Source organism: Corvus kubaryi, unplaced genomic scaffold (assembly GCF_017639235.1).
Source record: "Corvus kubaryi isolate FWS band 111438036 unplaced genomic scaffold, C.kubaryi_AGA036_p1.0 37385, whole genome shotgun sequence".
In the NCBI taxonomy this organism is placed as follows: Eukaryota; Metazoa; Chordata; class Aves; order Passeriformes; family Corvidae; genus Corvus; species Corvus kubaryi.
The window spans coordinates 17,190,585-17,217,449 of record NW_024581127.1 but is presented as its reverse complement, the minus strand read 5'-3'; the positions used below and the strand labels follow the sequence as shown (position 1 = coordinate 17,217,449).

Genomic DNA, 26,865 nt, shown 5'->3' with positions numbered 1-26,865 from the left:
CTTATCATTTTAAGACTCTTTTTGATTCACAGGTGAATTTTGTTTATGTAAGGATTGCATGATTGGTGATTAAAAATGCTGCATCAGGATCAAGTATCCCAACTCTTTTCTGGGATGTTTAAAAGCTTTTAGAAGGAAGGGCTTGGGTTGAAATTGTATCCTCTTTTGTTACTGCAGTATTCCTGTCAAAATTTATAACTCCATGTTACAGCTTTCTTTTCAAGCTCTTCCAGGTTCTGCAATGCAGAAGGACTGAGCTAGATTTTAATTAGTACTTGTACAGGTTCATTGATGCATATTCTATATTGCCTGCACCTGTGGAGCATAGTCACTCAGTTTAGGTAGGACTAGTCTAGCAGTTCAGTTTTACAGGTTTTGAATTCAAGGCCAAGGTTCCAACTTTGCCATACTAATATTGTGAACCGTATGTATGTGTGTGAGTGTACTATATATATATAAATACTTATATATCTGTAACAGAACAAGAAGATGGTATCATTTATACTGCATCTCTTCGGACTTTTTTTAGTGAAATTAAGGTTTTCTGAAAATCAGTCACTGGCAGCACATACATTTTGCTCTCCTTTCATTCTTCAGTCTCTGAAAGCAAATTTGTAGACTAAACATTCTTTAGCAGTGCTTGTAACATTTATCACTGTTGTTGATTTCATTTTTTCTGCATTCACTTTTTAAAAACCTTAGCATTTGTGAAATTTAAAAATGATGTGTTCTACTTTTCTAAAGAAGAATTATTATTTTAAGTTAGAGTATTTATTTTTAATGCTTTCTGAGAAGATAAAGTAGAAAAAAGGAGAACAGAGGTATGATATGACTTGACCTATCAGAGCAGATTAGTTGCAGCAAGGAAAATTCAAGCTAGCTGTGAAAACTTTTATCATGTTGCCTAATAAAGCACTGGAACTTTAAAAATACTTGATTGCAGAAGGTGCTGAAGAGCCTAATCAAACACCAGTTAGCCTTTTTTTGAGCAGATGATTTGATTAGATGGCCTCCATTCCAATCTGAATTGTTCTCTTGTAAAAAAAGATAGAACATGCTTCTCCTGGGAACATGAGGATTTCAGTGAGTTCATCATGCTGTCTTTCCTGTTTCCTTATTAAAACCTTAGGCATAGTGTTCCTTAGAATGAATATATATTTGTCTAGTTTAGTTTCTGAATTACTGCTGTGTAGGACCATCTGCATTGCAGACTCATTTTAAATTTTTTGACCATGATAGTTTGTTTTATAGCAAATTTTACATTCTGTACAGTGGTTTGTAGAAATAAGTGATTGAAAGTGATACAGCAGTGTTTAACTCAGCTGAACTGTTGCAGAGCTGAAATAGCTTGGATCCCAGGTATATTTGCTGCACTCTCATCTTAGTTGCTCCAGGAGAGGCAGGAGCAAACAGTGGGAAGAGGAGAGGACAGAGGTTTCTTTCTTTGGTGGTAATGTGTAATCTTCAGCTGTCAGCTTCTCTCTTGCCTTAGATCCTTTGGTACAAAGTAGGAACCTCCAAAAGCAGAAGAGAGTCTGACTGCTTTTATGGGAAAGAATTTGAGGAGATAACCAGTACTGCAGCACAAAATGTTTCTGTATTTTGAGTGATAGATGGGAGAGTATTTTTCTAACTTATTGTTAGCATATTAGAAGTCAGATTTCTCAATAGCTATAAATGAGCATTGGTTTTTTTGCTTGGGTTAAAGTTATTTGACTGAAATCAGCTAAGGATAAGGTACATGCTGATGTGTTGATGCAATTTTGCCTTGAAAAAACTGTTTTATCTTCAAATTTGCTGAAAGTTGTCATGGTTTACAGACACTTCAGGCATTTGCTTTTCCCTTCTGAAGTACCTGGTGCAGGAAATAAATATGCAACACAAACCATTAAAGTGCTAAACTCTAAGAAAATTTTTTTTTCTACTTCCAGGGAAATCTGATGAACCAAATTGTGATTGTGACCAGTTTCATTGTGCTAATGGGAAGTGTATTCCAGAAAGTTGGAAATGTAACAATATGGATGAATGTGGAGACAACTCGGATGAAGAAATGTGTGCCAAAGCTAATCCTCCAACAGCTTCTTCCTTTCAGCCTTGTGCTAACAATCAGTTCCAGTGTCTTTCCCGCTTCACCAAGCTTTACACTTGCCTTCCAGAATCTTTAAAATGTGATGGTAACATTGATTGTCTTGACCTAGGAGATGAAATAGACTGTGATGTGCCAACATGTGGGCAGTGGTTAAAATACTTTTATGGTACTTTCAGTTCTCCCAACTATCCTGACTTCTATCCACCTGGCAGCAACTGCACCTGGCTGATAGACACTGGTGATCATCGCAAAGTAATCTTGCGATTCACTGATTTTAAACTTGATGGTACAGGTTATGGAGACTATGTCAAAATATATGATGGGTTAGAGGAGAATCCACGGAGGCTGTTGCGTGTACTGACAGCATTTGATTCTCATGCTCCCCTCACAGTTGTTTCATCCTCAGGACAGATAAGAGTGCATTTTTGTGCTGACAAAGTGAATGCTGCAAGAGGGTTCAATGCAACCTATCAGGTTGATGGCTTCTGTTTGCCCTGGGAAATCCCATGCGGTGGAAACTGGGGGTGCTACACAGAGCAGCAACGCTGTGATGGCTACTGGCACTGTCCAAATGGAAGGGATGAAACCAACTGCACCATGTGCCAAAGAGATGAGTTTCCCTGCTCTCGAAATGGTGTTTGCTACCCTCGTTCAGATCGCTGCAACTACCAGAATCATTGCCCTAATGGTTCAGATGAAAAGAACTGTTTCTTCTGTCAGCCAGGCAATTTTCACTGTAAAAATAACCGCTGTGTGTTTGAGAGCTGGGTTTGTGATTCTCAAGATGACTGTGGTGATGGCAGTGACGAAGAGAATTGCCCAGTCATTGTGCCCACTAGAGTGATAACTGCAGCTGTCATTGGGAGTCTTATTTGTGGATTGCTGCTTGTCATTGCACTGGGATGTACTTGTAAATTGTACTCACTCAGGATGTTTGAGCGAAGGTAAGTTGAACTCAACTTTATTACAAATTTAGGTATCTTGATATTGTCTGTACTTGAAGCAGTTTTATTGCCATACAAATATTGTTGCATGTGATTTGTAAATATACTGTTCCTTTTTCTTTGATAGTAAAAAGAGGTTAGTTAATCACAGAGTTTATCAGGTTGGAAGGGACCCATAAGGAATATCAAGTCTAACTCCCTGCTTCTTGCAGGACATCTAAAACTAAACCTTTCTTAGACCTATGGCTGAGCATTGTCCAGATGCTCCTTGGACTCTGAAGGCTGGGTGCCATGACCCAGTTCCCTGGGGAGCCTGTTCCAGTGACTGACTGCTCTCCCAGTGAAGAAAAGAGGATCGAAGTATTCTGATCACTTCACTGTTGAGGGTTAAGCTTTCAGACGATGTTAACAAAAAGGAAGTGTGGAAAAACTGCAGTTAATTAATTTGCAATTTATATTGCAGTTCTGTGTATGACAGCATGTTTCTTCTCTTGTAGGCTAGTTCATACCAGGATTACATATCCTTCAATTTTTTACAATAATATAAGCATTACTCACACTGCTTTTTATATTCAGCCAATGGGTTTGGGCTGGCTTGTTTGTTTGCTTTTAAGAAACTTATTGTTGGGTTGGTTTTTTTACTCCCATTTCAGCTGGACGGACTCATAGGAATGACTTTATATTCTTTGTCAATTAAATTTCAATTAAATTAGCAAAACTTGATCTTCTGAAAATTTTTTTTCAGATTATAATAGTCTGATGTAGTTTTATTCTTTTCTATATGTATATGCATCAGTGTCTTATGTATTCTGAAATTTCTTTTCTCTTTGAAAGATCATTTGAAACTCACTTGTCAAGGGTTGAGGCTGAACTGTTAAGAAGAGAAGCTCCTCCATCCTATGGACAATTAATTGCCCAGGGTTTAATTCCACCAGTCGAAGATTTCCCTGTTTGTTCCCCAAATCAGGTAAGATTTCAAAATAGCAGGCAGACCACTTAAATTTTAAGGAGACTGAAATGAAGATATTTTAACTTTCATGTACATTCTTTTGTTCTAGAGCATTTCCTTTTCCTCTTTTCAAGTCAATAATGCTACAGGAATGATTAGCTGTTGGAAAAAATCATGATACAGTAACACCACAGTTTCCTTTGCAGGCTTTCTTTTGTTGATAATGCCAGTAATGCACACTATAGAACCCCTCTTGCATGAAGAGTAATAGATTGGTAGATCTAATTGTATGTTCTGTATTACTGTTGTGAAAGTAAGGATTGCATGATAGCACTTTTTGTTTTGGGAAAGAAGACCTAAACTTCTAATGCAAAATGGTAGTTCACATGCACAGTGTGTAGGTATGTTCATGCCTGCTGTGAATAATGAGGTGATGGAGAAGGCCAGGCTGTAGTATCATATAAAATTACATGGACAAGTTACAAAGTAAAAGCTAGTAAATGGCAGTTAATAGTTCCTAGTCATCCAGATTCAGAGGTGGATGATTAGCACATTTCTTACTTGGGTGATTAATGAATTTCTGTCAAACAACTTTTCAAGTAATTAAAAATGTCTTTCAGTTATAGAGCTCTTTTGAGAAATAGAAGGAACGTCTTAGTCTAGGAATCCTGCATTAGAGTTGGCATTAATTATGTTGCAGTTAATACAGGAAAGTTTACTGTAAGAAAAAATTACATGACTATCACATGTTCTTTCATGCACACATGTTCACAAACAGCTAGGATCTGTCACAAAAGATTTTTCAGAGGAAAAGAGGAAAATAAATTGCAATTTGCATGAGAGGCTTTAAAATGTGTCAGAACACATAGTAAAGATTTTTTTAGTAGCTAAATTGGCACTGAGCTTCATTAATTAAATAAATGCCTGTAGTGGACACTGTAGAATCCCTTGTTCAGTGGGTTACTGGGGTTATAATAAAGATCAGTATGTTACTGTTTCAAACCAGTTTTGTACTTCTACAAATTTGGCTTGCTGTCCTCTTTTCCAAAATTAAGCTTCACCAGTTTATGATGGATCTATGTGCACAAGTCTCTTGAGGTAGGGTTAGCCCAAGAAGGTCTGTGGAGACAATGCAGTTATCATGCCCAGATGTGTAAGTCCTCTAGTACAGGTAACTTGGAACAAACCAATGTTTTCTGCAGGTGTGGGACACTTCAGGTTTGGTGTACATAAGTATGTGGAGGAACAATTACGATTTTCAAAAAAATCTAGCTTGCTCAGACCCATTTTTCATCATGAAATCGCATAAAGGTGATGTAAAGATCTTGGTTTTTACTAAGAGGAAATCTCGTCATAGAGAGGACAGTTCTGAAAGACCCAGGCGTAGTGGCTGCAGTCAGAGATTGGTACTGGAGCTTTTGAAAAGCTGTGCAATTACTGACATTTTCTTTACTTTTTAGTTTGACTTAAATTGAATTACCTACTGTTTCTTTGGATACATTTTAAATTCATTTCAGAATATATTGAAATTATATGGCAATCTTTTGTAATTAAACATAACAAAATGTAGTTGCTTGATAGTATTTATATGTAACCATGATTTCACACTCCATAAAATATCAATGCATGTACAATAGTTTTGAACAGTGAGAGTGTTACTGAATTCCCATTAAGAACACCAGCACTTCAAATAAGACTTGAGGCCTTGAAAACTGAAGTAACTATACTGACCAATTAACTTGCATAGAAATCAGGAGTAGTAGTGAGCAGGCCATCAACTTCAAAAGTAATGAAAATGTCATTCTAAAGCACTGATGCTTCCATGATAAAAACTTTACTCATACTTGAACAATGAAGTTGCATTGCTTAAAACCTTTGTTTTTCAGAGGAGACAACGTCAATAAAAACTCAAGGCAATGTAAATTGAATTCTATAAATTATAAAACTCGATTTTTAATATAGTAAAGTGTTGGGGGAAGGGAGTCAGTATTACGTCAAGGTGTGTTAAAATTTGTTTCGAGCAAAATATACATCTTAAGATTGCAAACCTGTGTAGGACTGAAGATAGTTATTCAAGATTTCCAGAAGTCTCAAGCTATAGGAATCTTGGATTTCTGTGTAGTGCTTTCTGCCTAAAACTGATACATGCCTTCAGAGCTGGATTTTCAAGGATGAGTAGCAGTCTGTTCAGTAGGTTTTGAAAGTAAGGCTGCTGTACACACATACTGTATGCTTGAATTCAATCATCCTGTGAACTAATGGAAGGGAAGAGGTAGGTTGTGCATGCAGTATTGTTCAGATATTCTGCTGTGTTGTCTGAAGAATGGTGGAAAGGAGGTGAAGGTGACAGCATGAGAACACTAAAGTTCCGTTTTTATAAACGAAGGGAAATACATGCATATATGTTAAGAGTTTAATTGGGGAAAAATGGCTGTTTTGAGGAATATTCTACATTTTTGCCGTAAGTGTCATCAAAAGTTGTGAATATGGGCTTTATCCTCTAATTATACACATTTGTGAATATTTTTAGAATGATGATAGAAGATCTTCCAACCTATTTGAGAATTGAGCTACTTAGCTGAGGTAGTGTTCTAAGTTTGAGTTAGTGATGCCTTAGGTTTTAACTTCCATATTTTTCAAATCCTGTACTGCCTAGTGTGTAACTGAAGTTTCCTGTAGCCTGTTCACTTCTGCTCTCTCATGCTACGTAGACATAACAAAGCCTCTCTGGGCCTGCTCTCCAAGGACACTCAGATCATCCTAGGCCCAAAAAGTATAAACCAAAAGTCTCTAAAGGGAAGGGGCAAGCTTGGGGAAGTTACCTCATTAACTGAAGCTTTAATTGGAGAATTAACCCTGATATGCAAATGAACCAAACTTACAAAAGTGTGAAGAACTCGTGACCTGTCATCCATCTTGGGGTCCATCTTGGCAGTAGCCTCTGGCTCCCCAGAGGGTACCTTTGAAGGCCCTTCGAATAAATACCTACCTTCATTCCCTTATTCTTGTCTAGTCTCTGTTTTTAGGTGGCCACTTCAGGCATCATTAGGGATCCCCAATACAAAGGAGTTTGTGTGTTTGTGTTACCTTACAGTTCAAAAGTTATACAGGGTTTTAAACAGGAAAATTCAGGTATGCATTCTTCTGTAGCTAAATGACTGGAAAACATATAGTGAATTTGGGAAATGTATAGTTTAGAACACAAAAGATAATTTTTTTTCAACAGAAGCATAGCATTTTGAAACTGGAATTAACTGATGATACCAGAAGGGGGGGGAAAAAAGTCAAACTATAAGCCTCTGCTGGAGAAGATATTTAATTTAGTCCCTTTGAGGCAGCCCTATGGTAGTGGATAAAGAAGGTGGCCACCTTTGTTAAATCTTTCTGGAAGACTTTGTTTTTAAATCCTAAACTTTCTGAGACATGTTTCTATGTGCTGTTCTCTAAAATCCACAGTGACTACCTTTTTGGTAAGACTGTCTGTAATAGATTTAGTATGCCTGCTCTGCTGGCTCTGTGGTTGTACTTTCCTTTAATCAGTGTTCCATATCCAGGCTATAGTGCCTTGCTTTTCACATTGTCTTATTTAGAGATCCTTGATTAGGGCAGAAATGTACCTTATATAGAATTCATTCCTCTTTTATTACCTTTGCTTATGTATTTCCACTTAATTTGCCTGTTTATAATATTTTTTGCACTAGAGCATCTAAACTTTTTTCATGCCCACTTTTTTTTTTAAATAGCCTATTGCTACATATACCAGATCCTTATTATGAAAGATGCAACATTTTTTTATATTTAAGACTCTACATTTAACTTCGTTAAATGCTGTTTTCCACAACAGTTATCATTCATTCTTTGCTAGTACCAGCAGACTGTCAACACTTGATTGTTGCTTGTCTTCTCATTTAGGCTTCAGTTCTGGAAAACCTGAGGCTGGCAGTACGATCTCAGCTTGGATTTACCTCAATCAGACTTCCTATGGCTGGCAGATCAAGTAACATTTGGAATCGAATTTTTAATTTTGCAAGGTCACGTCATTCTGGATCGTTGGCATTGGTCTCGGCGGATGGAGATGACGTTGCCAGCCAAAGTACTAGTAGAGAAGCTGAAAGAAATAATACTCACAGAAGTTTGTTTTCAGTTGAATCTGATGATACAGACACAGAAAATGAAAGAAGAGATGCAGCAGGAGCAGTTGGTGGTGTTGCTGCCACCTTGCCTCAAAAAGTCCCTCCTGCAACAGCAATAGAAGCAGCAGTGGGAGCGTGTGGGAGTTCCTCTGCTCAGAGCAGCAGTAGCAGTGCCACGGATGGTGGAAGAGAAGTGACAAGTGTAGAGCCCCCAAGCACAAGTCCCGCACGCCACCAGCTCACGAGCGCACTAAGCCGTATGACTCAAGGCTTACGCTGGGTACGCTTTACTTTAGGGAGATCAAGCTCGGTGAATCAGAACCAAAGTCCTTTGAGACAGCTTGATAATGGGGTAAGTGGAAGAGAAGAGGATGATGATGTTGAAATGTTAATTCCAGTCTCTGATGTAGCATCAGACTTTGACATGAATGACTGTTCAAGACCTCTACTTGATCTCAGCTCAGATCAAGGACCAGGGCTTAGACAGCCTTACAGTGCAACACATCACAGTGTGAGGTCATGCAGTCGAGATGGCCCCTGTGAGAGCTGTGGCATCGTACACACTGCCCAGATACCCGACACTTGCTTAGAGGCAACAGTGAAAAATGAAACTAGTGATGATGAGGCATTATTACTCTGCTAGGTACGGATTGTTTAGGAAAGATTGTGTACAAGTTGGAGCAATATCTGTCATTGTTTTGTACTTCACAGTTAAAATTAGTTTTTAGTTTAAAAAAATCCAGGACAACAATATGTTAAAGCTATTTTAGCATGTGTGGTTGATTAAACTTTTCTTATACTGGATGACATTATGGAACTATAAGAGTGAACATTTTAATGGCTCTGAATACACAATGTGTGTATCCAGTATAATCAGATTACTCTTTAAACTGAAGTTTTCCCCATTAGTTTCAAATTTAGTTTATCCTGGTACTGTAGTTAAAACCTGAAACATGGCTGCTCAAGACTTATTGGCTGCCTGTTTAACCCCATATTAACAGGTGAATTTGTACAGAATTATTTTCCTTTAGGAATTGACTCTGTTGTATTATTGCCAACATACTTGTAACTTAATATACTAAATACTGGTAAGGATTGTTTATGTAAAATATGTACTTTCCTTTGAGTTTATTCAACACTGTCTAAATATTCTTGAATTTCATCATAATGTGAACTTACTTAAAGGGAGGAGAAACTTTCTCCAGGAGCATTCTTTTTCTTTCAGAAGTACAAAATGCAATGATATATGAAATTTAGGCATAGTAGATAAACTGATGGCAAAAGCTTTTTTAGCACTGACTTTCCTAAACTGCAGTCTAATATGGTACAGCCAAATAGTATGTAAAATCCCCAGTCATTAGTCTTTTTGATTTGAAGTAAAAAAGGGCCGAAGATATTACAATATGTGTTAGTTCCTTAAATATCCAATATGTACAAATACACTACAGAATAAGTTCCAACTGGTAATAGATCTTTCCCTAATACTGTAGGGTATAAAGCTTGTTTGGACTCAAGGGATTTGCACTAAAATCATATTAAGGTCTCTAATGAGCTTAGTGCACAAGCACTATCACTTTAAGTACTATTATTGTCTAATATTGCAATGGCTATATATTTCCATGGCTCTTTTCTTGGGGTGTTGCGTTTTTGTTGCAATTGAATTTGCTTTACTAATTCCCTATTTATTCATTGTATTTAAAAACTGGTTTACTCGGTCGCAGACTGGTTGTTTAAAAAAAACCAAAAGAAAACCCTTTTAGTGTATTTTTTTATGATACTACATGTTGGAGCAAAACAGATCAGTGAGGAAAAAAGCTCATAACTTCCAATTTTGTGATAAGCAGGTTAATACGTGGCTACTAGCGTGACAAGAAGAAACTACACCTTTTAAAATCAAAACTGTCAACTACTGTTTTATTTATTCTTTGCCAGTCTGTTTTTAGTAGGCTTAAAGATCCAGTATGAAATGTATTTGTGTGTGATTGTATGCTATTTATTAAATTTTAAATACTTTGTTGAATGTCATTTTAAAGCATGTTTAAAGTCTTGTGCATTTCTGTCGTGTTATGCTGTCGGGCAGAACTGACTAAAATTTTAATATGTATCAAAATTAAATTGAATTTTTGTTATGTTTTTGAGGTACTTTTAAAGATAAATCTAAGGTCTGTCTGGCTTTTTTATTTTTTTTTAAATTTTCATCTCTGAGTACAAATCACATGCAGAAGAAACAAACAATTGAATAGGTTCCAAAGTGTATGTATCTTCTCCCTCTTCTCTTCATTCACAGACGCTGGGATGAGAAAAATAAACTATTTTACCATCTGGTTAATTTTTTCATGCAGGTTAGCAGGTAAATTCTGAGTTCAGGATGCAATTACGTAGATTTGTGCTTTTGAGGAACCTTATGTGCAATACAGTTGTAAAAGATTTTATTATAATGACCCATGCGGTTTCAAGTTTCAGAACAGATCACATCACACTGGTACCACATCAGGTACAAGTTGGCCCATAATTACACATACTCAAGTAAAAGTCATCAATGGCCATTTTTATTCACATTGAATAATATCTAAATCTGTGGGTAATCTTTAGTCTGATTTCAGTAGCATTGCTTATAGAGCAGGCAGCTTTGCAATAGGAACATGGTAACACACCCTGAAGTATATGTGAACAGTATGTCCTGGTATAAAATACTGGGTTTTTAAACCTTCCTAGTTAATTGTCATCAGAAAGTGGTTGTGGAAATGCTTGTCCCTGAGGCAGATAAATTTTGAAGAAAGAGTCTTCACAGAATACCTTCGGTGTTGAACACACACAGTGATCTAAATTTGTTCCATTAGATGCCCCAAATAGCATGTACCTATGGACTCCATATTGCAGATGTAAAAAGAACACAATGTTTAATTTGTTTTAAAGGACAAATGCTACACATTTAACTGAGAAGCTGGATTTGATTGATATTTGGAAAATTGTAAATAAAATTCATATTTGTATGAGGTGAATTTGTTGCAGTGATTTTTTTTTCTTGGGGATATTAAAAGGAGTGACTGGTTTTTGTTTTCAGTAATGTATGAATGATTGGTTGCATTTGTTTAGTTTGGTTTTACTGAGGTTTCCGGTAAGTCATTATTACCTTGTTTCTTTTTATTCTGGAGAGCTTGAATTAGTGTTTTGTTTAATTGATTCTTGATTTAGCTGTGCTACAATACTAGGGCGGTTTGAACAAAAGTCAGAATTATTTACTGTGGAATTATCTTGTTTTCTGTAATAAATCACTTTCATCTGCAAGCTTTGAAGAATGTAGGTTATTGTGAGGCAAGTTTTCTCCTCATGTAAAGTTATTAAAACATGGAAAGAGTTTGTCATTTTTATTTTCCACATACCACACTTTTTTTGTCACTTGGTTTGCACTGAAACATTAGGGGGGCTGACTGAGCTTCAGATGGTGCAAGGGCTTGTTTTGTATCCAAAGTAAAGGTCATTTTCAGTACAAGTTCAGCAAGTGTTGCTGATAACTCTTCTTTCAAAACAGGTTTCTGGAGAGGATGCTGGAATTAGTTACAGTATTATGTGTTCCACTTTCTATCCAAATGCCTAAGCATGAACTTGTGTCAAAGCTTTGACACCAGTCCAGGGAATTGAAGTTCAAGTTGGGACACAAATACTCTTTCAGTGAGGTTTCTATATTAAATACTCACTGCAGATCAAATCATGGCTTTTCCTATTGGGATGAGGTTTTGCTTCCTTTCTGAAAAGTGAGTGACTTATTTTCCTATATATATATATATCTCCAGATATTCAACTGTGACAGTTGTGCTGAGGAAGTGCTGCACATTTCCTGTAAATCTTGGTTTAAGTCAAAAGTTTTAATCTTCTGTAGTTGGGATGAAGCTTTTTGTAAAGTGTTTTGTCAGTTTGTGGGGCTTTTTGACTGTATCTCTTTTCTTCCTCCCTTGTGAGTTTCTGAAAATAAGCAATTGGTAACTGAATTCCTCCGGGACATCAGCTACAACTCAGTTGCCCAAAATGGGGTGTGTTCTGAAAGGACAAAGGAGAAGTCTGTCTTGTCCCTTTGCCAAGTCACCAAACATATGGAGAGGTAAGCAGATTGATAGTTAAAACTCTTTCCCTTCTATCCTGCATTGGAGTTTCACTCTTGTAGTTAGATTTTCCCTCATCTAAGGAAATTAAAGTCCATAATTATTGGACTTGATACAGAGAAGTTTTATAGCACAACATTCATGTCAATATGTCTAGTTGAGATTTCTGTTCATATGCGGTACCCACTATGGTGGGTAGTAACTTGGGGGAAGAGAATGTAATATCCACTAAACAGAAGTATTATCTAAGAATTTGGATGGACAAGACTTCCCACGTCACTGATGGAGGAGGTAAGAGATGTTGCTCTGAGCAGTGTCAGTGATTCCTAATCACATTTTGAGAAAAGGTATTGCGGCTGGGGCAGATGGCAAGGTGCCGCAACCTTCCAGAAGCACCTCCAACAAAGGGAGTCACTCGGCAGGCCGCTTCTCACACACTCATACACACACACCAGATACATTATAATCCACAAAGAGGCCGACAACAAGGAGCAGGGAAGGGTCTTCGTGTGAGGTTCCACAAGGTAGTTTATTACCACCCAGCTGAAGGTGTCCAGGGACGAAGACAAAGGAACAATGGAGGGCCCAAGGTTTAGATATGGGATCGGATGGGGGCAGAGAAAACACCAGGGCCCAATGGTCGGGGAATACAGAGGTGGAGCATAAGCGGGGTTAAGGTAGGGGAGCCAGTAAGGGAGTAGTGAGGGTGGAGCAAGGGAACAAAAGCCAATGGGAGAACCGGGAAGGGAGAACTTTCCGGAGGGAAGACATATAGGGTAAAAAGGGGCAGGGAGGCCAACGGGCCAACCAGGAAAACAGAACTGGGGTATATCAACATAATTGACGTATTTAACACAAAGCCTCTTGGGAGAGACCCTTTTCTCTCACCCTAACCTAATAGAACCCTAGGGTTCATCCTTCCAGGGGGCCCCTGTGATTCCTTCATTGATAGGTTCAGTGGTCTCCACAAAAGGGCATTTACCATAAACACAATTTAGCTTATCTTTGTGAATATCCAGCCACAAATTAGTGATATTTCTCCATGCACACTGAAATCTAGCAGAAGAGTTTAGGTTTTAGCATTAATTTCTCCCTGTGACCAAGTGGCATCCTGTTATCAAAGAACCAAAGAAAATACTCAAATGCACGTGAAGTTTTTCAGATTGAGATTTTCTTCAGTTTACAGTTACCCTGTATGATGCTTGTGCAGGAAAGAAATTAGTGGAAAACACAGGAAGCAAAAAAAAACAGATAAAAAGAGGAGTCTCTGAATTTTGAATTTGAATGATGGGAAAGTTGTAATAGACTAGAAACGTTAAAGGAATATAATTGTATTACATTGTACAAAGGATTTTTTTCTCAGACAAACAGTTGCAGGAGGCCTTCCCAAAAATAAGTCACAATGGGTAGGACATGTCAAATCAGAAATGTATAAGAAAAAGAAAGAATCAGTTATGGTTCAGTGTGGACTTCCTAACAAATAATAAGGGTTTATTAGGCAAAATGTAAAGGACAAAGAAATAAACTTGTTTTGAGGAATAAGGACATGATCCCTGAAATAAGCATACAGGTATCTGAATTTAGAGCAGAAATCTCAGATTTCATCACAGCATTGTTCACTTGGGGTGTTACAGAGGTTTAGTTGAATTGCATTTGTACCTTTGCAATGAAATAGTCATGCATCTGAAGGTATGCCAACAGAAATGAAGAAATAGGTTTATCTGCTTTTCCAGGTGTATAAAATTGAGGAAAAACAACTGGTAAAATGTACTGGTTTAAATCTGTCATCTTTCCTGTGGTTAGTTAAGAACCACCTTGGACAGCCACAGTTGGAGGAAGACGTTCTGGTGCGCCAGAGGAAAAACAGGAGCAATATACAGGACAGTGAGGAATGTCATAAACTGACATCATAATTCTGCAGTGGCATGGCAGGGAACAGAGATGTTCAGTTTTGCTTTCTCTCACCTACTCTGTTGGCCAGCAGTTACAGTCCTGACTTAGTGTTCCTTCAATAGAGAGATGTTGCATTTGAGAGTCGGAGAAAATACAGTTAATATTTTGCAGTGTTTTTCCAGATAATGCATTAGTAAAAAAAACAGTTTCCAAAGATAGCTATTCTCTGTGCTTTTGTGGTTGTGCTTCTTGGAGTCTGGAAAAATCCCACCTAAGAACCTAGTTTCTTTGACTGAGATTGTCCACTGGGAAATAACTGACAAGTATGATAAGTCTTTTTTTCCCAGAGCATTGTGAGACTTAGAATTTCAATGCCTGAGTTGAACTGTCTCACACATATTTATAAAGTTGGCATTTTATTAAACCCTTATTGAGCCAATTAATAGTGAAAAGAGCAAAGAGCACAGTGTGAAGGTTTCTTAGATGCTCCTCTGCTGGGTTCCTGGTAATTCTTTCTTCGTTACTGGTTGTACTGTCTGTGGTTCACCATTTGTGTTGATCAAGGAGGAGGAGGCACTTGGCCTTATGAAAATGAGAGAAGAGTCACTAATTATTGTAGCTCTAAAAAGCAGGATGGTTTTCAGTACATGCACACCTTTGGCTGCCTTCCTTTGTGTCACACACGTGGGACCCAAGGCTGGGTGCTAATGGGCTGCATCACTGCTAATGGATCTGGGGAAAGACTGGCACTAGGATCTTGGATGTAGCCCAGTACTTAGGAGAGCATACTTATAATAGTTCATGTGATGTGGAACTAGAGGATTGAACTTCTTTCTTAATGTTTTTTAGCCCTGTTTTATTATAGAAAACCATAGGGCATGCTTGCTAGTTTGGGAAAGCTTTTACAACTGAAGAAGGCATTAGAGATTAGATTTTGAAACCTCACACTTGTGTCTGAAAATCCATCCCATAAAAGTAGTCAGCACCAGACTTTTCTGAAAACTTGTGAGGTTTTGACAAGGGCACCTGACTGGTCTCACAATTATGAAGACTTTACAGGTGCAATTATGTTTAGACCATCTGGTTTTATTGAATGAATATTAAATTCCCACTGCAGAGGAGTGTGAAAGTAAATCTCAGGTGAACAGACATTATGGATTCTTTGTAGGAGTTGCAAAGAAACAAAAGAGTATTCAGTCCTTCTGACTTTCTGAATATGGGAAAAGATAACCATTCTTTCCTTTCTGCAAATCCAGAGTGCACCTCAAATTGACACATCCTTTTACCAATTCTCTAACACCTAGTGCTTTATCCATCATTACTGAAAGTTGTTGGTATCCTTTTTATTCATTTTCTCATATTGCAAATGTGGTTCACGATCCAGTCTTTCTTCCTTGGAGGAAAGTTGTCAAAAATAAATACTAATAGCACATCTTAATTAGCTGAACTTTCTTCCCACTGCTCATTATCAATCTCTAGATTCCTTCACAAAATACTCTGTTTGTTCAAAAGCCTATTTGTCTGCCACTCCTGCATTTTGAGATACATTTCAGCTTCACCAACTTTAATTTGGAGGTTAATGCCAGTAAGACTCCTGGAGTTAAGAAAAAGCTGAAGACTGAGTGACAATAGAAGAGCTTTACAGAACTAGGGTATGGCAGGAAGAATGTGAAAATGGAAGCAAAGGGAGGATAAGAGTAAGGTGTGATAATTAAAGGAGAAGTTAAAAATTAATAGTATTTTATGTGGGGAGGTAGCAGTTAAAGGTTCCAGGATGAAGTGGATATGTGTGTCTCAGAAGACTTTAAACTGATTATGTCTGCATTACAATGACTTTTAGAAGACATCCTCAAGGTCTGCTGGATGTTCCAAACTTCAGTCCTCTGTTTCTTGCAAACTTATTCCTGAATTTGCAAAATTATTTTCATTTGGTAAATCATAGGTGTGGATTGTGTTTTCTTCAGGGTTGTTCAAATGGAATCAGTTAATCATTAGGCTACTGAGAAAATTCTTACGATTGTACTTCTCTGGTAGCTCCACTAAACAAGACACTCCATGTTTAGATTTCTTGAGGATTTGCTTTGCTAGACACAACAAAAGTATTAACATATGATTCAACTTCAGATTTGTGAGTTTGGGAAGACTTTCTCCAGTGGCTGTCAAATCATTGAGCTACTATGTAACATTTTAGGATCAGTAAAGTCTTCTAACATGAAATTTCTCTGCAGGGTTGTGGTTTAAGCCCAGCCGACATTTGATCACCGCACGGCCACTTGCTCAATCTATCTGGGTGATAGTGTGAAAACTCATGAGTTTGAGATAATGACAGTTTAATAGGTAAAGCAAAAGCTGCACTTGCAAGCAAAGAAAAGGAAAGGAATTCATTCCTCACTTCCCAGGGGAAGGCAGATGTTCTGCCATCTCCAGGAAAGCAGGGCTCCACCATCCACTAACAGTGACTTGAGAAGACAAATGCTATTTACACTGGTGTCCCTCCCCTTCCTTCCTCTTTCCCCAGTTTTATATGCTGAGCATGATACCATATGGCCTGGGGTATCCCTGTGGTCAGTTGGGATTGGCTGTCCTGGCTGTGTCCCCTTCCAACTTCTTGTGCACCCCCAGCCTCCTCACTGGCGGGGCAATATGAGCTGCAGAAAAGCCCTTGTCGTAGTGCAAATGCTGCTCAGCAATAATGAGAACTTTCCTCTGTTACCAACACTGTTTTCAGCACAGAGTCAAAACAGAGCAATACCAGGTACTATGACAGAGTTTAACTCTCTTCCAGCCCAGACCACTACAACAGTGCAGAGTCAAACATTGATTACAGAGCAAAGATTTGTTTTAAACTGTGCAAAGAGAAGAACAAAAAAGTAAAATGCTTTGTGGGTGAGTAAATACTACAAAGTCAATTAGGAGCCAGAAGCCCTGTTGGAGAAGCAGTAGATAATCAGCGATCACTAAGAATATGGGGCCAGTTGTCTTCTCATGATATTTTAAGTATTATTTCTGTTCCACCAGTGATATTTCAAGCTATTTTTTCTAGGGACAGCTGAGCTGTGAAATACTGAATATTTATCAAATGTACATAAATGCAACTGATGTGAGATTATCTTTTTGGTCCAAATGGATTAAATAAAAGGGCTTCTTAGACAGAATCTTGTTATGTACCAATACATTAAATAATGTGTTCAAAACCACCTGTGGGGTAAATTCAGTTTTCCTACGCACAGCATTGTAAGATGTTACGTTGCTGGTTTGTGGGCAGCTCTGCAATTCTGAGCTGGGAATGAAGTTACAGATAGAAAGGTTTAGGCACTTAAGAACAGGATCCATAAAGTCTAAATTAGCCAGGAGGAAATCAGAGGAGGGGAAACAGAGCTCAAGCCTGTTCTTGTTCAGAAACAGACATAAATAGGATTTTGAGCTGTGTACTCTTCATGCATTTATGTATAAAATTGTATCAGCTCTTTCCTGTGCAGCACACACAAAAAGGGAACTGGATATTCCAGTGTACACTACAATCTGCTGTAATGTGGCTGATCTGGCCTCAGATCTCCCTCTGCCCAGTTTGGCAGAAGGATTTGAGCATGAACAGTTTACCACTGCCATTAGCCCAAGAGCATACTCAGAGATGACTGTCTAGGTCTGTCACATAGAAACTCCTTTCATAGAAAATACTAAGTAATCATCTGCCAGGGAGAAATTACAAGAAAGTGGCTATTTTAGGTTGGCAGTTGAGGTACTGAAGTGGTATTGAAACTTCAGGGTGAAGTCTCTGCCAATAAATACTGAAAAATCTGTTGACACTGTTCTACATCAAATCATTAAATATCCATTGGGATGGGCAAAGGAACTTCACTGCTACACCCCACATGACTGCACATGATCAAAAGAACCTCTGACCTTGCTACCCCTCTCCTCACGTAACAAAGGTCACTTCATTTATACAAAGTGAAACTGCTTTCCCAAATGAGCTTTGACCTGTTCTGTTGCTGTGTCATGTTATGAATCCCAGTGGGTCTCTGTCCCACTGCACAAAGGTGAGGTGTAAGACAAGATACCTTGGGATGAGCAGATAGAAAGGCAAATGTATGGTAACGCTCTCCTACCCATCATGAGGGAAGGGACAAAGGTGACATGCTGATGGGAAGGTGAGTTTTTTCCAGTCTTGTGTCCTTTGTCTAAATGGCTTTTTGGTGCCCTGTGTGTGCACCCTCTCACAGCCCTCAGAGACAATGTTCTATCTTGCTAAATCATCACCACTGAACTGGAAGAGGTGAGGGAATGAAGATGCAGGTGCTCAGCAGATTCAGGGACACACTTGAGTGGTGTCACTGCTGACTATGCAAATCCAGGGTTATGGCAGGAGAGAAGTGGGAAAATTCCATAGAAACTAGTACCTGTGAGATAGTACAGAGCAGATCTTTCCCCTTCTGCTCCAAACCTTTAGCTCATTTTCCAGTTGTCCTCATTTTACTTTCCCACCTCTTTTTCCAGGTCTATATTCTGAAACACACAGGCCACATCTTTGCCAAGGTCACAGCAGCCTTGTGTGAAAGCCGCCACAGAAGATCCTGACTCTCCCCTGGCCCTCGGGAAGGGCCCCCCTGGGGTAGGGAGATTTGAGGGGCCAGCACAGCCTGGGGCTGCAGCTGGAGCCGGCAGTGGTTGTGTGGGCAGCGGTGTGGGGCTGTGGGGAGCACAGGCTGGGCCTGCCGGGCAGGCACAGCAGGGCCACGGGGCAGATGGAGTAGGGCATCAGATGCTGAAATGGGATTTTCATATGGATGTTGGCACACACCCCGGCTTCCCCCTCAGTCCAGAGTGGTGTCCATGTAGTGTCATTGCAGGGGCAGGGGGGAGCTGTGTTTGGATCCTGAGGGTGGTATGTCCAAAATCATTTGAGAAACAGCTTTGGAGCAGCGTGGACCCCACCATCTCCACTGAGAAGGGTGCATTTCCCTCTGCACAGGCCAGACCCACAGGCTCCCCAGACATGGCTGCAGGAAGTTCAGGTTACCCTTGGGCTCTCTGGCTTCTTCTGTGGAGAGCTCAGGTCACCCTTAGTTTCCTCAAATGCGGCTGCAAAGAGCTTGGTTTGCTTTTGGGCATCACCAGGTGATAAAATGGCCACATTTTCAAAGCAGCTCAGCAAGTTGCAAACCCCTGGGTGCACAGAGCAGGCTGGAACGAGTGCCATGAGAACACCCTAGGGCCCCTGAAAACCTGGTTTGCTTTATCCAGGCAGAGTCCAGAGGAAAATGGCCTGACGCCAGTGCTCTGCTCCCATTCATGTCACTGGGTCAGACAGGGGTGGGAGGTGGAGCCGCCGCGGGCAGAGGGGGCAGTTCCTCCAGTGTCTGTTTAAAGAGCATGGTGTGGTGTGTGTTTAGGGCTATTTGGAGATAACTGCTGCTCTGGGAGGAAGGGGCAGTGAAGTGCTCTCAGGCAAGAGCAATTTCTGAGCTGAGGTCTCACTCTTACCTGCTGGCATGCCACCCCAAAAGCAGGCTCGGCAGAGACTTTTGATCAAAGGGGGAAAAGTTGTGAATGATGACCTCTCTGTGGTGGCTGATGTGTATGTGGAAGATGGAGTGGTGCAGCAGGTGGGACCAAACCTAAACCCGGAGCCCTCAACTGGACTTGTTGTGCTGGATGCGACCAACAAGCTGGTGATCCCTGGGGGCATCGATACTCACACACACATGGAGTTCCCTTTCATGGGTAGCAGGTCAAAAGATGACTTCTATACTGGAACCAAGGTGGGTGCACATATTCACATCTGTGTGTGCATCTGGGCTTTCTCAGAGAGGGATGTCTGCTGCTCATTCAGTATTACTTCTAAAAGAGAGAATAGAGTGTGAATCAAGCATGGGCGATTGTTCCTGTCCCTTTGATTGGGACATTGTCACAAAGCAGTTGGGGTACTCAGAGGTCCACCCTCAACCAGTTTGGTTCCTTCAGAACCTATTTGGGTTCCTTCAGAAACTATTGTGACTGTGGGGGTCAAGCGGGGCAGGCATTTACCCTGGCTGTCAGCATGCAGACTATAACCTGCATTGGTACCTGCATCAAGCTTCATACTTTTCTGAGCAAAGGTTAACTAAAGCAACAGTTTAATTCTCCAGTGCCATTTGAGCACTTTTGTGATAATCTGATCTTTCTCCTCGGTTAGCATGAAGGAATGCAGGTTTTTCTTCTGTCATTTGCTTTGGTGCTTACTCTGTCTCTCAATGAAAGTCCACTTAAACACACTTTCTGAAAGTACCTAATTTCTCCCAGTTTTACACTCAGAGTAGGGATTTCTTTCAGCTTTTTAGCTGATCTCATTATATTCCCTGCATATGAATAGTGTATCAGTTACTCATATTAATGGTATAATGTATCATCTCCATACAGCTTCCATACCCAAAATTTTCAAGGTATTTTTCTAAGAGCTTTGTTGGGCAGATTGAAATCCTTTGTTCACAGAAAGGATCACATTGCCCTGTGACTTGGCTTGTCTGCTAGCCAGCACCTTCACAGAGACCGTTACACCCAGTTCCTCTCACAGCAGAACTGGGTTTACTGAAAAGCAGAAAATAAGTTTTTAAGGTTTTCTGAGTAACTCCGAGGTACTTATAGGACAGGGAAGCTGCAAAGCAGAGGCTGCATACACAAAATAGGATGTCCAGATAGTCACTTCAGAGCCTACAAGAAGATTCTAGATCCAGCTTAGAGATCAGATAGGTCAAAAGTTAGATATTGGGGATATTCTTAAACCAAGTCAAAGTGTGGAGAGTGTTCAGACCTATTCACTGAAGGTCATCACCTGGCAAATATTTTGGCAAGAAATTCAGGGAGACAGAGTTGTATTCCAACTATTGCGAAATATGCTACAATGATTAGCTAAGATTTACCCATTCAGTTGAATACCTAAAGGCACTTCTCTTTACAAGTTGAGGGGAGAAAAAGTTGTAGGGGATAAAAAGAGAGTTTGAGTGGAGTTATGGAACCCACGACTTTTTTTTTTTTTTTTTTTTTGGAAGTCTATATATTTTCTTTAAATCCTGTTTAACAAATAAGTCAATCAGTCTTGTTGAAAAATATTTGGTGGAACTTTTCCTGGAGAAAATATTTTGCTCAATTCATCAGAGATTTACAGATCTCCAAACTTCTCTTTTTGCAAAATATTTACAAATATTTTACAAAATATGTAATATTTGTAAATATTACATATTTACAAATTTTCTTCTGATTTCTAAGTGAACAGAAGGAAGGAAGAGAATGATTTTTCATTAGAAAAAGGAAGAGTAATATAGCATGAGGGACTGGGACAGGCTGGATAGATGGGCTGAGTCCAACAGTAGAAGGTTTAACAAGTTCAAGTGCTGGTTCCTGCACTTTGGCTGCAACAACCCCCTGGAGCGCTACAGGCTGGGGACAGAGTGGCTGGACAGTGCCCAGGTAGAAAGGGACCTGGGGGTATTGGTCGACAACCGACTGAACATCAGCCAGTGTGTGCCCAGGTGGCCAAGAGGGCCAATAACATCCTCACCTGTATCAGCAATAGTGTGGCTGGCAGGACCAGGGCAGTGATTGTCCCTCTGTACTGGGCACTGGTGAGGCCACACCTCGAGTGCTGTGTCCAGTCCTGGGCCCCTCCATCCAGGAAGGATGTTGAGATGTTCAAGCACATCCAGAGGAGGGCAACAAGGCTGTTCAAGGGTCTGGAACACAAGCCCTATGAGGAGCGGCTGAGAGAGCTGGGGTGGTTCAGCCTGGAGGAGGCTCAGGGGAGACCTTGTCACTCTCAGAACTCCCTGCAAGGATTATGTAGCCAGGTGGGGGTCAGGCTCTTCTCCCAGGCAACCAGCGACAGGACAAGACGACACAGTCTTAAGCTGCACATGGGGAAGTTTAGGCTGGACATTAGAAAAAAATTCTTCACAGAAAGAGTGATTGGGCATTGGAATGGGCTGCCCAGGGAGGTGGTGGAGTCACTGTCCCTAGAGATGTTTAAAAAAAGACTGGAGGTCTTTTTTACCTCACCAACTAAACCATGGTCACTTAGTGCCATGGTATAGTTGGTAAGGTGGTGTTAGGTCATAGGCTGGACTTGATCTCAAAAAATTAACCTAGTTAATTCTGTCGTTCTGTGATCCTGTGAATTTGAATCATGCATATTTTGATCTGAATTAGTTGTACCTGCTTTGCAAAGGGACATTGTTGAGAGCAATAGAGAGGATTTTTTTTTGCTAATCTGGAAGACAGCAACCATTTCAACAAAGGAATTTCTGTATTGGATCAATTTCTTTTAGTCAAGGATCTGGCATCTGAGAGATGTTTTTCCCCTCCAAAGGAAAACAAAGTAATAATTCAATTTTCATAAAGAAGAGAGAAAATTATTGGTTAAAAAGCAATTTTTGATCACCATACATCTATAAAGTAAGGTTGTAGTTTATTTATCTACTTGACAATGTTTATGTAGAGGATGTAAATTTCTCATTCTATTTAAAGCTCTCTATACAGTTTTACTAAATGATACCCCGTTACTAATAAAAATACACTTTCAAACACCTTTAAAATCTTTTGGTGTTAGACAAGGGTTTGGGAATTTTCATACTGTATTTTCAAACTCAATGTGGTTTTTTGTTGTTGTTGTGTATTTGTCCCTTAATTATTTGCCTGTCACTCAGGCTTGTTTTTTCTGCTACATAGACTCTGAGGAAGCACGTCTCAAGTGGACTGTGCTCTTCTAGTGCTCTTCTTTCTCACTGATTCCACACACTTGAGGAAACTCACTGATGCATGAAGGCTACAGACACATCTCCAAGTCTTTGATAAGTTTTTGTACACGTGCGAAAGCTTCTCCTTCAGCCTGAAATTTTACTTGGATTCTCCTGAATACATTTTTGAGAACATTTTTCTCAAAGCAGATGAAATTAATTTCCACAATAATTTTGCGAGTCTGGACTTTACTCAGGGATACTCCTCAGTGGCTTTTGGCTTTTCAGTGTATCCAGATTAATTGTTGTAGGGGAGTTAGAGAGGGTGGGAGGAAATTTGCATTCTTCCTGGTTGCTAAATAATAACTTTCTTCTTTTCAGGCTGCTATAGCAGGAGGAACCACTATGATCATCGACTTTGCCATCCCTCAGAAAGGTTGTTCTCTTACTGAAGCTTTTGATACATGGAAAAGCCGGGCAGACCCTAAAGTCTGCTGTGATTATTCATTGCACGTGGCAGTTACATGGTGGAGCAACAAGGTAGACAACAGAGCTGGTTTTCAATTCCATAAACTGGTACCACACCTGCTTTGAATTAGTCTTCACATGCTAAATATTGCTGGTTAGTGTTTTTGTGATTAAAAACAACATTTGAAATAGCCCCTACCCTTCTGAGACTACATGTATTGAAAAAATAAAGCAAGTCTGCAGATAGCCTATAACTCTGGATAATACTGCACAAAGTTAGAGGTAGTGCTTGTGCAAGACCAAGACCAGGCAGGTCAGAGGGGGAAAGTGGTGTTTACAATAATTTTGTCTTTTGTTACTTGAATACTTAATATTTTATGCTCCTTCTGAGCTTTGGTGGTTTTGTTGTGTTTTTTTTTTTTTTAATAAGGGTATACATGAAAAATATGGTACTTGACTTCATTTGTAAAGGAAAACATCTTTTCCTGGGTGACTGCAGTAATACCCCTTTGAAGTAAAGCAGGACTGGAGTCAATAGTACATCGAATGGGAAATAATCTAAAAAACCTTTTTTGAATTTACATATGGGAAAATCATCTTTGCTGAGTGAATGTTGCTGATAGCCTGAAAGCTTAAATGAATAAAATATTTTTTCAGGTGCTTGATATCTATCTGAATGTGACCCATGTTTTACAAGACGACTTTGGATTCTCTGAGAACTATGCATCAGTACACAGATATGTGAAATAAATTTCCTATTTTGTATATGAGTACTTCTTCTAATTTTTAAATTCTAAAGTATATGCACCAAAGCCTTCACTCTGCAAACAGAGTATTTGGTATTCTGTGTACTGAGTGCCAAAATAGACTGACCACAACTTCTAACTTAAGGCAAAGACATGACATAAATTCTCCAATGAAGTTTGAGTAATGTGCATTTGAAACAGGCTTAGCAGACAATAGTGGAATTGTACTGCAAACCAAATAAAACTAGGGAGGTGTAAATCAATGAAATGTTCTAGTTTATATTAAGAATCTAACTGTTTTTAAAGGCCAAGATTAAAAGAAATGGAAAGGTCAGGCGTTTTGTTAGCTGTGAAAGGCCTGGGTGAAGAAGACTGATACTTCATGCCCATCTGATTAGCTCTCATCTCCTCAGGATTTAAAGTATTAATTAAAAGTATGCATTCTTTACAATGCCTTCTGTTAATTGTAGTAAATAGTGAAGAAGAGGATAAATGACATGTCTCTATAATTGTGCCAGAGCAGGGCCTTTTGTCAGGTATTTATTTGACAACTCCCACTCAAGATGTGCTCCCATCCCTCCTCTGGATAAATTTCTGAGTTTTTTATAAATCTTACCCTTCGTGGGCAGATCCAACCAGATTATTAGAGAGAAGATGAAAAATATTATTTTACTTTTTGAAAGGAATTAATCTCATGGAAATTGTAATAGCATTACAGCTACATGTCAATTACTGTCACCATCATTTGACTGGGAAGGGAGAGCCAAAGTTATGCAATATACGTTTCTAGCTAACCAGTTGTGAAAGAAGCCTTCAGACTAAAATATGTGTCTTTCTTTGGGATGTAATGTTTTGCTGGGCTTCATAGGCTCTAGTAGAAGTGGGGAATCCTATCAAGCAGTGCATGCCCAAAAAAAAAAAAAAAAAAACAAAAACCACAGGCTCACACTTAGCATTTTGGAGCTGTTTTGTTTGACAACAAGATGTTTCAAAAGGCTGTGTGTATTGTTTAGAGTCAGGACCAAGCTCTAAAAGATGAAATCTTTCCTGTCACCATGTTGTTTACCAGAAGCTGCAGCCTATTGCAATCCAATTTTGAACAATAGTTTTGCACAAATATCCATGTTGTCTTGAGTTGGGAACATTGACTGTAATATTAGAATGGGTGTTTTCAACATCAGGAGGTTTATTTGAAATAAAATTCTGCCTCATTACCTTTTGTAAAAAGCATTCCCTTCCTACAATTAGCTTGTGCTTCCAATATTTGCACTGCAGTGCTACTCTTTTATATACTTTGAGAATCAATTTGATATTAGAAGAATAGTCTAAGTCAGTCTTTAAATATGTGATTTGGCAGATCTGTACTGAACATATGTTTGATGGGTGAGTAGAGGCTCACCCTTTATATTTACGATTTCTTTATACCAAGTTATTAAAATGTAAAGTGTAATTGCTGTATTTCTCAGGTGAAGAAAGAAATGGAAAGTCTTGTTCAAAACAAAGGTGTCAACTCCTTCAAGATGTTTATGGCCTATAAAGACATATACATGGTCAATGATGAGGAGCTGTATGAAGCCTTTTCCTGCTGTAAGGAACTTGGAGCAGTTGCTCAAGTCCATGCGGAGAACGGGGAACTAATTGCACAGGTGCACATTTGACATTTTGTCCATGAAAGTCAGGAATACAGATGGTCCTAACCATAGGGCTGTCCAAACATAGCTCATGTAACAGGAGCAAATCCAGAGGTATGAAGAAAGCTTCACTGACTGGGCACAAAAATCTCAACATCCCTCTATGCATAATTAGCCTCACTGCACACTTGCTACTGCCACCTTAGTGCTGTGTGGAGGCACTGAGAGTTCTGAGGCACTGAGACTGTAACTACACTGATTGTACTCAACACCAGTGATAACTTGAGTGGCTATAATGGAATAGTTTCTTCAACTGTTCCAGTCAACAGCATTTTCACTGTGCCCCAGGTCCCATAACGGAAATTAATTCATTGCTAAATAATCTCAAATCTGCACATCTTAAGTTTCTGAACAGAGTAGAGACAAAACCTTTTGCCTCTTAAAACCGCGGAGTTTTCAGAGGCTCTGGATATGCATCTTTGTGCTTCATAAGGATTTTTCCTTTTTTTTTCTTTCCAATGAGGGTTAGTAGCATCACTGGACGTCACTGGCCTTGATATTTAAGCATACATATTGTGAGAGGGGTAGGGTTTTCAAGAGCAATGATTTAATCCTGCAAGCCAGTGGAGTGTGTTCTCTGAATTTAATTAGGTATTCTGAGACCTGAATTTATTGAGAGATATATTGGATTTCAGATAAAACTACAATAACTTCTTTTTGAAAAAAAAATCATAACTGTCTAGTTATTTTTTTCCTTGAACTGGCTGCAACAGCTGGTTCAGAATCCATTTGACTGACAGGATGTTCACGACACCATGGCTACACTTTAACTGACTCTTACATGCTTTTGTGTGGTCTTCAGGGTGCAAAGAAGATGTTGGCAATGGGAATAACTGGCCCTGAGGGTCATGAGCTATGTCGTCCTGAAGAAGTGGAAGCTGAAGCTACACAAAGAGCGATTACCATAGCAAATGCTGTGAACTGCCCCCTTTATGTAGTCCATGTAATGAGTAGATCTTCAGCAAAGGTGATCAGTAATGCACGAAGAGAAGGTAAAAGTTCTAGTTCTTTTATGCTTGGACAATGGCATTGGGGGAAGGGTCCTGGAAAACCAAACACAGCATTAGTGTCCTACTTGTCATGTGTGTCATAAGCCTCAGAATTTCTTGGAGTGGGATGTCTAAACTGTGTGTGTGTGTGTGTG

General features: G+C 39.3%; 2 protein-coding genes across 3 annotated transcripts in view; both read left to right on the top strand.

Moving 5' to 3' along the window:
- Nucleotides 1-11,117, top strand: part of LRP12 (LDL receptor related protein 12) — a 51,929-nt gene extending 40,812 nt beyond the window's left edge. The window contains exons 5-7 of the mRNA XM_042035914.1: nucleotides 1,932-3,033; nucleotides 3,868-4,000; nucleotides 7,895-11,117. Coding sequence (XP_041891848.1) covers nucleotides 1,932-3,033; nucleotides 3,868-4,000; nucleotides 7,895-8,758 — 2,099 coding nt within the window. The 3' untranslated portion in view covers nucleotides 8,759-11,117. The remainder of the gene's footprint in view (nucleotides 1-1,931; nucleotides 3,034-3,867; nucleotides 4,001-7,894) is intronic.
- Nucleotides 11,118-12,111: 994 nt separating this feature from the next.
- The window catches only part of DPYS (dihydropyrimidinase), a 38,681-nt gene continuing 23,927 nt past the window's right edge, over nucleotides 12,112-26,865 (top strand). Inside the window, exons 1-6 of one of the 2 annotated variants that reach the window (XM_042036283.1) lie at nucleotides 12,113-12,214; nucleotides 18,606-18,720; nucleotides 19,502-19,870; nucleotides 23,198-23,356; nucleotides 25,497-25,676; nucleotides 26,524-26,713. In XM_042036283.1, coding sequence (XP_041892217.1) covers nucleotides 19,601-19,870; nucleotides 23,198-23,356; nucleotides 25,497-25,676; nucleotides 26,524-26,713 — 799 coding nt within the window. In that variant the 5' untranslated portion in view covers nucleotides 12,113-12,214; nucleotides 18,606-18,720; nucleotides 19,502-19,600. Of the gene's footprint in view, nucleotides 12,215-18,605; nucleotides 18,721-19,501; nucleotides 19,871-23,197; nucleotides 23,357-25,496; nucleotides 25,677-26,523; nucleotides 26,714-26,865 lie in introns of both variants that reach the window. The other variant, XM_042036284.1, reaches the window with a different exon arrangement.